Below are 11,206 nucleotides of genomic sequence, written 5' to 3'. Positions count from 1 at the left end.
AGTTTCTGAGCTTCAAGATGAAGTATCTACGGAGTATATTAGATAGCTGCCTGAATATAAAACCACTGTATCATAGAATTAAAGGGGAGTAAGTTTTAGAATACAGTCTCTTCAATTTACAGGTGTGGAAATTCAGGCCCTAAGAAGGAGGTATCCTGGAACCAAATACAGTGATGCTTCTGTCATTGTGGAAAACAAATACATATGGCAACAACATTTCTGTATAATCATTATTAATAACACAGCAATACTTTATATTTCTTAATTTTTTCTGGACTGTTCCCATGTTATTTATTCTGTACTTTCTCAGGTAATATTTTAACAAGACTTATTTCACAAGAAAATCCTTTCATTTTGAAGGCTCAAAATTATAGCACGCTGTGGACTGTTTCTGGGGAGAAGCAATGGTTTACGTTTGAAAAGTTTGAATGCAGCTAGATCCTATGTTAATGCTTCTGACACTTGAGCACGGAGGATTCGTTAAAACACAGATAACTGGGCCCCATCATCCAAAGTTTCTGGTTTCGGAGATCAGAGGCATGGGGAAGCGTGCGTAGGACTGGGAAAGTCTGACAAATATAGTACCAAACTTACCACACCAACATTCTCAGCTTAACCGGTCCGCTATGTCCGCAGAGAACTACAAGTCCCGGCGTACCCCGCGCACAGCGGGCGGAAAGTCGGGCACTTCCGCTCCACGCAGCGCCTCTGCCCCCGCGTCTCGACGTGTCACCGGCGGCGCCGCGGCTGTGGCAAGGGAAGGACCTAACTGGGGGAGTTCGAGGCGGCGGGCGGCGGCAGCGACCCCGGCCTGGATCTGCCCCGGCGCGGAAGTGTCCCGGGGTCCGTGGGGAGTAGGGGAGGGAGGCGGCGGCTCGGCCCGCACGGGGCACAATGTTGAACATGTGGAAGGTGCGGGAGCTGGTGGACAAAGCGTGAGTATCGGGGGTCAGTTGTGGCCGAGGCCCACGCAGGGGAGGGGAGGAAGGGGGAAGGGGAGCTGGCCCCGAGCCCGGGGCCTCCAGCGTCACGCCCCCCGGCTCGGCTAGCCCCATCATGGCGGCGGCCGGCTCTTTCCCTGGCCCAGAGCTCGTCCAGACCGGCGAGACTGAGAAGGGACCCTTCCTGGTTTCAGAACATCCCGTTAGCCCCTTCCTCTCCTGTGCAGGCCTTCCTCATCTTGCCCCTACCTCCATCCCACTAGGCACAGACCATTTGGTCAGGGGAGGGGGCGGGGTTGTCTAGAGCTGGGTCACTGCCCTGACCGAAGGACAGTCTTTGGCCCCAGGCTTTGGGCTTTGCCTCCAGGGTAGCAGCGAAGGTTTGGGGGTGAGGGACGCAATGCACTGACGCTCTGTGTTCCTTAGGGTGTGGTGCGGAGACCTCGGGCCCCGTCAGATTGTGTACTTTACCTTCTGGGTTTCTTTTAATTCTAATGAACCTGAAGAGTTGGAGTGGGTGATCGGTGTAACAAGTGGCGGTTGTGGTCAGACCGAAGTTACTCAAGAGGAGATTCATCCTTTGCTTTCCTAACGCTAGTGAAAGTAGATCACCATGTAACTTATTGTGATTCTTCTTTCCTCTGTTTCTTTTCCACTACACTTCATTTTTGGAGGGCCAGTTGTTCCATTTGGGGCAATTAACAAGTCATTAAGACATTTCCCTTAAAGAAAGAAACAGCCCAGGTTTATATCCTGTTGATCTGCTGTTAACGTCCCTCACAGGTAAAATGACTAATAATGTGGATGATTTCCTTTACACTTAACACTTAAGTGATAACTTCAGTGTCTCACTACACTAAGAAAACCTTACTTAACGGACATAACAATGGTTAAGTAAGTTCTTCTAGGCCAGCAGGAAATAAAGTTTAAGATTTTAACTGGGTCTCTTCCTTTTGGGTTCTAGTGCTTGCGCAATATGTGTGGTGATAAAAAACGTTTGTGGTACCAGCCCAACCTAAAATCAGGAAGTGTAAATGGCAAACTATTGAGTCTTTCTTGACACCAAAAACAACAAAACAAAGGCAAAAAACAAAAAACCACCATTCATAGTGGTATGGATAATGCATCGGATAGAACTTAGGGTTTGACCACATTTTCAGATTTTCTGAGCTACCAAGGCAATAGAGCACCTAAAAAAACCCCATAGGTTTCAGAATCTGAAGAGCTTTGTAACCTTGGCAAGTTACTTAATCTTTAAGTGCCCTAGTTTTCTTAGGTGCAGTGTGTAAATAATAATAGATACCTACCTTACAGTGTTGTAAGGATTAAGGGCTAAAGGCTTTACATATAAAACCCCTAACACAATATGTTTAGATCGGTATACTTTTGATAACTGTAACAGATGTTCTGCATTGAGAGTGAGATAAACATTAGAAGGGAAGCACCATGTTTGAAGAGTGATTTGCTTTAATAATTTTCCTTTATCAGCTATTCATTTGATGGGTAAGCCCTCAGACATTTATATTGGGCTTATTTTGCTATTTATACAGCCTTTGCTTTCTAAAGATAAAATCATTGTTCTTTTCTAGATCCAGGTTCATTAGTTGTTCTTTAATTTTTTTCCCCTGTGGATGCCATATATGCTCTGCAGGATCATTGGTTGGTTTTTGTTTTGTTTTGTTTTTTGGGTTTTTTTTTTACATATGATACAAGGACTTAGATACCAGCTTAAATCGTTTTTAAAAGTCTAAAAGTCTCTACAAAACTAGCTATTTCTAAGTCAGAGAACAGAAGAGGAAACCATTAAGAAACACCTTGTTATCTTGGAGGACTAAGTTTGTGGTACTCACAAATTTGCAGAGACTATATACATTTTTCAGGGGAAAGAAATCAAGACAATGTTCCTGCTCTTGTACAGTTCGTATTGTTTTGTCTTTATCACCTATGTTACTAATCTTCAAGTGTTCAGGTTAAATTTGCCACGGAAGTAGTTATCAAGTTGTAATGGAACAACTGTTCTTAAAAAAGAACTCTGTCTTCCTTTTTACTACCCACTTTAGAATGGAGACTTGAACCAAGTTATTCAAGAACATGTAAGAATGTTGCACCAAGGACTTTTTAAAGCTTTTGTGGGTGTCTGACACATGATACTAAGATGTGAGGTTATTTTACTGATGAATACTCAGGATTTAATTTTCATCTTTCACTGGCAGAAGAGAAGAAAATCTTCCCTCAAAATGTAAGAACCAGTACCTCTGTTACTGTGTTCAGTTAGACTCTTCACCCTAAAATGCCATGGTGGAGGAGAAATGGATCCATAGAATGGCTACTTTGATTATTAGGGGGATAAGGTATTGAGGGAACTTGACATAAAGAAACAACGGAGTGATTAAGGATTACTCAGTGAGTTTGGATTACGGGCACTAGTTGGAGACCTGGGTTCAGATTCTGATACTGCCTTTTAAGCTAGCCATATGTCTAATTTTAGAGAGAATCACATAGATCTCCAGATTATAGATTCCTTATCTGTAAAATGAGGGGACTAGGGTAGAGAAAGACTTTACAACTTCACTGGCTCTTTGGAGACATGAATTTCCATCAGTGGGAAAGAAATGAAAGTAGTATTTCATAATAGCAGATAAATTTTGGAAAGTCATTATCCTCCAGAGATATTTTGGGCTGAAAAGGGAATTTTTTTTAAGTGGTAATCAATATATGTTATATGTAAATGCTTTATGCAGTAAATAAGTGCAACCCGTGACTCAGGAGAACAAGGACTTTCATTTAGCATATATCCCTAACCAGTGAGGTTTACTTCAGAAAGAAAAATGTACTTTTTCAGAATAAGTTCCCTGGAGCTACAGTTAGATCAAGTATGGTGGCAGTTCTGAAGCATAATGATATATTCCAAATACTGGCTTTTGAGAGCTTGAAGACCTGGAGGGTGAGGAGATACTCTCCACAATTCTTGCACCTCCTGGCAGTATTAAATGGCTTGTCTTGCAGAACACTGAAGAAAAGCAGATAAAGTCATAGGCCAGCCAGAGCTTGGAGGAAAAATTCCTCCCACTTGTACTCAAGTTGCATAAAAGGCAGCGTTGGCAGGAAAGGATAAGTGGCACCACTCTTACTGACTAGGATTAGCTTGACCACTGTTGTGTGACCTGCCTTCTTGTAATGAAATTGGATAACTTTTATATTTCGTCATCCTACATGGTGTAGATTGAAAGGTGCTGCAATTCTCTATTTTTTCTCCAAATTTTGGAAATACAGTGAACGTGACCTGATAGTAGTAGATCACAACTGCTGCTTATTATTCAGACGCGGCTAATTCTTATCTTTCATCTCCGGGAGTAATATTAATGGTAAATCTATTTCATTAGTGGTCCTTGCTCTTTTTTTTTCTTTTTTAAAATATTTTATTTACTTATTTGACAGAGAGAGACACAGTGAGAGAGGGATCACAAGCAGGGGAAGTGGGAGAGGGAGAAACAGTCTCTGATCCCGGGACCACGACACAAGCAGAAGGCAGACACCCAATGACTGAGCCACCCAGGCGCTCCAGTGGTTCTTTCTCTTTTTATGATAGTGATTTCCAGGCGTGGGCTAACTCCTATAGAAAGGCAGCTGTTATAGATAGTCCATTTTAAGTTATCTTCCTAAGCATCGCTTGCATTTTCCCCCAAAGGCTGATTTTTGTTGGTGTTATCTGCATGTTTAGCTCATGTAATCGAGCGACAGAAACTGCTGTTCTAGTCTACAACCCGGAGGGAGAACTTTTGGCTTTTATAGAAAATAGTTTCATTCGGTTATTTCAACAGATAATACATTTATTATTTTTTTGGAGTAGTACTGTACTTTCTGAACTTGAAAAGTATAATACCTGCCTTCAAGAAACTTGACATTGGGGCCCCTATGTGGCTCAGTCATTAAGCTTCTGCCTTCTGTTCATGATCCTGGGAGCAGAGTCCCCCATCAGGTTTCTTGCTCAGTGGGAAGCCTGCTTCCCTCTCCCACTCACTCTGCTTGTATTCCCCTTTTTGTCTGTATGTGTCTCCCTCTCTCTGTCAAATAAATAAATAAAATCTTAAAAAGAAAAAAAAAAAAGAAAGAAAAAAGAAACTTGACATTACATGATAGGCTACAACTTGAACTTATCAGTTTTGCCTTTTAGTCCGCACATGGTTTCCCCTTTATTTCCCTATCATCTTACCAGTAAATCTCTCTTCCGTGTGTGTCTTAGAATTTGAAAGCCAACATGACTGTCTGCTTTTTATTATTCCCATATCAAATTTTGGGGAACCAATTACAGATAATTGTTACTGCTGAAATAATTATCCTCCTTCTCCTCTAGTAAGTGGTTATAAGAAGATATTAAGAATTTAATTCCAAAGAACGAAGGGTTTAATTTATCTTCTGCCAGCATTTCTTTAGTTTAAATTAGCCTATTTAGTACTAGTGTCAAAATGCTTTTAAAAATCACTTAGTTGCCTCTTGTGTTTTTCTGTGCCATGTGTGTTAGTTTGCAAGTAGTTTTTCATCTGCTTACTGATATATCCACTAAAAGTACTTGGCTTTTTTTTTTTTTTTTTTTTAATTTTAAATTACACTTACTAGTACTCCTGGTTTTTACAGTATGACTCCACAGTTGAACCTTTTTTTCTATGCTCTTGTATTGTTTTCTTATTTATTTCTAATGTTTACTTATATTTCTTTTAAGAAAAAAGAGTATAGGCAGTTTAACGTTTTAATCTTGAAGAAATTTTACTGTTTTATCTTTCATATTAGGATATATTTAGCTTTTAGAAAGTTCTTTTTTTTTTTTTTTTTTAGTATTTGTCATAGCTCTTAGATACAATGAGTTAACTCCTTTTAGCCTCAGCTGACATTACTTAACATTCTAGAACAACATATTTAACTGTTTATTCCTTTATGCTTTTTTAAGGTGTCATTTCATAAGTTTTCCTTGTTCAGTTGACTTGTGTGTGTTTGTCCATCCACCTGTTTTTATAGTAATTTGCTAGCAAGACACCTTATCCTACTACACCTCCAGGCAATATGGATCTGTGAAGCAGTTTGATTTAGAGATCAGAACTTGACTAAAATCTGGGTCCACTACTAAGAAGCAGTGGTCTTTTTTTTTTTTTTTTTTTTTAGAAGTAGTGGTCTTGGGCATTGAAACAATATCTCTACATTTTTCTGTCTAGGAAGTGGAGATACTTTTTTTTACAGGGTTCTTGTGAGGATTAAATTCATGTGATACACTTAGCATATTATCTGACATAAACTCTTGAAATGCCTATTGTTATTATGTAATACAAAAAGTAATTTGTAACATACAAAAAATTCAAAAGAATAAGTGTTTAAAAAAATAAAATATTGTTGTCAGACTACATTATTTACAAGTATGTAAGAACTGTGTTTTAATCCTGAATCATTATTTTCAGGGGCACTCTTTCATAAAGCTCTTCATCTGAATGGACAGCTTAACCTACATAAAGAAAGCTCACTAAATATCTCTACTACCTGTGCTGTGTGTTGTTTTCACCAAGTTATAAAATCTTTTACTTTAATATTGTAAAGCATATTACAGAAGTAGTTCTTTAAAAAGACATGTTGAGGAATAGAGTCTTTGGGAAGACATATTGCAGTTTTCATCTGCTAATTTTTGTTCAGTTTGTTTTGTATTTTTTTCAAGATTTCAAAGATAGGCCTAATGTAAACTTTCCTCCTAAGATGTAAAAAGATTTATTTTTTTAAGGCAAATTGAAGTTGATGGTTTATTCTTAAGAAACTGAACAGTATCAAGAAAAAGAAATCTCTGGGGTGCCTAGGTGGCTTGGTGGGCAAAAGCCTCTGCCTTCGGCTCAGGTCATGATCCCAGGGGTCCTGGGAGGAGCCCCACATTGGGCTCTCTGCTTGGCCAGGAGCCTGCTTCCCCTCTCTGTCTGCCTGCCTCTCTGCCTACTTGTGATCTCTGTCTGTCAAATAAATAAATCTTTAAAAAAAAAATCTTAAAAAAAAAGAAATCTCTAAAATATATCATATTTGTAACCTCTGACAATAGATGAGCAATATATACAAGTAAAGAACATCGCAGAAGGGGTTTTCCAATTCTTCAGTCCATTCTCCCAAGTTGGCAAGAATTTTTTTTTGGCTTACCAGAGCTCTTCAGCCTGAAAATTAAATACAGGTAAAAGAACATAATGTACTCCCACATTGGAAACAGTTTATAGCTGTTTGTGACTTGTGGATAGATTCAACTAATGAACTATTAGATATGAATAATTTTGTTTATTTGCAACCATAGGCATGTTTTGTACTTAAGGAAAGTAGTTTGCTAATAAGAATGTCTTTTGACATGTGATTTTGTTAAGTTTCTAAATTCTTAGGGGAGTAGGTTCTATATAATTCAAATGTAAATAATTTTAACTTACACCTGCATTCACCACTACATGGCAGATGTGTATGCATGCTTTTGAAATGTTTCACTCAAAAATTCTCACCTAGGCGTGCTTGGGTGACTCAGTGGGGTTAAGCATCTGCTTTCAGTTCAGGTCTTGATACCAGGGTCCTTGTATCAAGCCCTGCATTGTCCTCCCTGTTCAATGGGGCATCTTCTGCTCCCTCTCCCTCTGCCCTCCCCTGGCTTATGTGTTCTCTCTCTCTCTCTTTCTGTCAAATGGATAAAAATTTTTTAAAAAATTCTCATCTAGATCTAGCCTTAAATTTTTTAAATAGAAAAACCACCTGCTTTGAATATTCAATTTCTTGTTTCTTGCCATTTGTTTTCATGTATTTTTAGGAAATCATTAAAGAACAGTGCAAATAAATATGATGAGGGTTTTTTCCTATTGATTTTTCTCCTATTCATTCTTCAGCTTAAGGTTGTCTGATTAAAACTGTTTTTGTAATTAACCCTTAATAGTTAAAGAATACCCTTGGTTTAATATGTTTGGCTTGTATTTATAAGTTTGGCATTAAATGAAGTGTCGCTTATTTCTCATGAAGCCAAGTGAAAATTTTAATTTTAATCCTATAACCTGCTTTTCACATAGCACTAGTGATTCTTTAAAAATACTGTATCGGATCTGCCTCAGAGCCTTTGTCACTCTTCACTGCCTCTAGCCTGTACTTGATTTGTCTCTCTACTGCCCCCTGTGACCTCATCTACCACTCTGATTCTCTGTTTACTCCCCATATAAAATAGCATGCATTCACCTGCATCACTCCTTTCCCCTCTTACTGCCTTTATTTACAGCTGCTGCCTCAGGGATTAAACTCCTTAAAGGGAGGGACTTTGTTTTGTTTACTCCTGTATTACTGACTCTTAGAACAGCATATTATATATAGTAGGTGCTCAATGAATATTTTTGAATATCTTAAATTTGATAAGCTGATTTATATTACTGAGGAAATCTTCCAAGTCCATATATTTTTAATAAAAGCTAGTAGTTATTTAACATTTGCCATATGCTAAGAACAATTGTGACAACATTATTATCGTCTTCAATGTATTGATGAGGAAATGGGCCGCAGAGATGTCCAGGCACTTGCCCAGAGTAACACATCTTGAAAATAAGAGTCTAGATTTAAATCTAGATGACAGCTGTAAGGACATATATTTAACAGTTTTTGCTACTTTTACAGGACATTAAACAAAGAATGCCTTATTTTACTATAATAAGGGTGAGTTACTAGTGTATACCTTACACTAATTAAAAATTAATTAGAAAGAAATTTATAATTCTTAAGTTCCTGAACCAAATTCAGTGAGTTTTTTCCCCCCTGTATGTACCTATTATAAAAGAAAACTTTCTGGACTCTTGCAGAACTTTGAATAATGTCTGTAACTTGGATGCCCTTTAACAGAAGGAAAGCAAACAGATGTTTGTGTATGTGCAAAAGAAAATCTTGGGTTTTGTAGTGAAGGTGCTCACTACTTAATCTTAGAAAGTATAACAGTTATGAGCTATAGTATGTGCTTCAGAATTAGTAGTCTTTTTTTTTTTTTAAAGATTTTATTTATTTATCAGAGAGAGAGGGGGGAGAGAGCGAGCACAGGCAGACAGAATGGCAGGCAGAGGCAGAGGGAGAAGCAGGCTCCCTGCCGAGCAAGGAGCCCGATGTGGGACTCGATCCCAGGACGCTGGGATCATGACCCCAGCCGAAGGCAGCTGCTTAACCAACTGAGCCACCCAGGCGTCCCAGAATTAGTAGTCTTATAGCCAGTTTCCACAACTTTAAAGTTTCATATAATCCTTTGATCTTTAGATTGTGGTCTTTGCTGTGCATGTACTACTATGTTGTATGAATCTGATTTATGCGCAACTTTTCCCAATTTTTCTTCAGATTGAGAATATATTCCAGAGTCCATTATATACTTACCTAAGTACTATGTTTTTGGTATAGGTTATAAATATTTAAATGTTATGCAGTAACTGAAAATCATTACTAATCATGGCCATTCATTAAAAAGGTCCTTCACTGAGTATTCAGTAAACATCTTCCATGAGCCCTATGGAGTATTAGAAGATGAGAGAGACCTTAAGGTTCCAGTAGCAGCATTTGATTCTGTCAAGCAGATGTACCTGAGAAGCACATGAAAAAGAAATAGAGAATAATACAAGATGGTATGATACCTGAATTTGGGGTATAGGAGTGTAAATACTGTTGAAATTCAGAGAATAAAAAGAACAAGATAGCAAAAGCTTCATGTAAGAGATACATCCTGCGATACTTTTTCTTTTTTACGTGTATTTGCCTGAAAGGAAGATGAGGCTGAATAAGGTATCAAACATGAAGTGCAAAATCTGAAACCATTCAAATAACAATGTAGAGTCACTGATAAGAACCTGCTCCCAGATGGTTCCAAACATAGGATAACATCAGTGAATACTTTCTGAGATGATGCTCCATCACAAAAGGAAGAGCCCTTCCTACTCCAATCAGATCGTACAAAGTAAATAATTTTGAAGTATAGATATTTGGATTTTTTTAATGGCTTCAGGGGAGCTAAATTATAGAGGATTAAATTTTGGTGGCGGGGTTCTGGAAGTAATTTCCTGTATGTCAGAAAAGTTGAACCTAGTTTTTAGGATTTGGATATACATTTATATGGATAAATCTGAGTTCAATCAATCAAGGGTAAAAGACGAAAAACTCAATTTAAACAAAATATCAAATACTCGACTTCAGATAGAGGTAGTTTTACAAGCATCACTATTGAAGTAGGTACAGGATTTCTCATTTTAGCTTTGTTGATAAGATTTTTAGTTACAGGGGCTCCTGGGTGGCCCAGTTGTTAAGCTTCCGCCTTCTGCTCAGGTCATGATCCCAGGCTTCCTTCTCAGGGGAGGTGTACTGCTCTCTCTCCCACTCCCCCTGCTTGTGTTCCCTCTTGCACTGCATCTCTGTCAAATAAATAAATAAATAATCGATCTTTTTTTTTTAAGGGGGGGGGTTAGTTACATACTTTGGTTAGTGCTTGATATTTATCAGTGTTTCTTTCTTTTTTTTTTTTTTTTTAAGATTTTATTTATTTATTTGACAGAGATCACAAGGAGACAGAGAGACAGGGAGAGAGAGAGGAGGAAGCAGGCTCCCTACTGAGCAGAGAGCCCGGTGGGGGCTCGATCCCAGGACCCTGGGATCATGACCTGAGCCGAAGGCAGAGGCTTTAACCCACTGAGCCACCCAGGCGCCCCTTTATCAGTGTTTCTGAACTTAATCAGGTAGAAGTGAAAATAATCAGTCATGTGATCACACTGTACAATATCAGGCATTTGTGTCTACAATGATGTAATTTTCATGTCCCAGTGCAGAATTTTGCATCAATTTATCATTCCCTTAGAATAGTATAAAGCTATTTTTTTTAAGGGTAACTAATTTCAGAACTTCCTTTTAGATTTTTATCATGAAGGAATCAGGTAGTACATTTACTAAAATTACATATTCAGAAAGATAATGGTCATGAGTATGCCCAAGCTGAGCAGATTCCTTTGGATTTCAGTTTTATTATTAAATGAGTGGTGGTAGGCCACCTGAGAATGAACCTGGTCTTTGAGCTCTGTGCTCAGCAGGGAGTCTGCTTAAGATTCTCTTTCTCTCAAATAAAATCTTTAAATGAGCCGTGGAATGGGGTAATTAGAAGGGAGACCTGATAAATTAAGAGATTTTGTCCAATTTTCCTGTATAAAATGGGATAAGTTCTAACTTCCAGGACTGTTAAAAGAATTTATTGAGTTACTATATTATGGAAATGT

The 11,206-nt window shown here is 38.4% G+C and overlaps 1 protein-coding gene across 2 annotated transcripts in view; it reads left to right on the top strand.

Moving 5' to 3' along the window:
• Positions 1–804: 804 nt before the first annotated feature.
• The window catches only part of CLINT1 (clathrin interactor 1), a 60,048-nt gene continuing 49,646 nt past the window's right edge, over positions 805–11,206 (top strand). For both annotated transcript variants that reach the window (XM_004737720.3, XM_004737719.3), the window contains exon 1: positions 805–935. In XM_004737720.3, the coding sequence (XP_004737777.1) occupies positions 895–935 (41 nt within the window). In that variant the 5' untranslated portion in view covers positions 805–894. The remainder of the gene's footprint in view (positions 936–11,206) is intronic.

The sequence above is a fragment of the Mustela putorius genome, unplaced genomic scaffold (genome assembly GCF_011764305.1).
Source record: "Mustela putorius furo isolate JIRA1106 unplaced genomic scaffold, ASM1176430v1.1 tig00000407_pilon_pilon_pilon, whole genome shotgun sequence".
NCBI lineage: Eukaryota > Metazoa > Chordata > Mammalia > Carnivora > Mustelidae > Mustela > Mustela putorius.
This window is presented reverse-complemented; position numbering and strand designations above follow the sequence as displayed.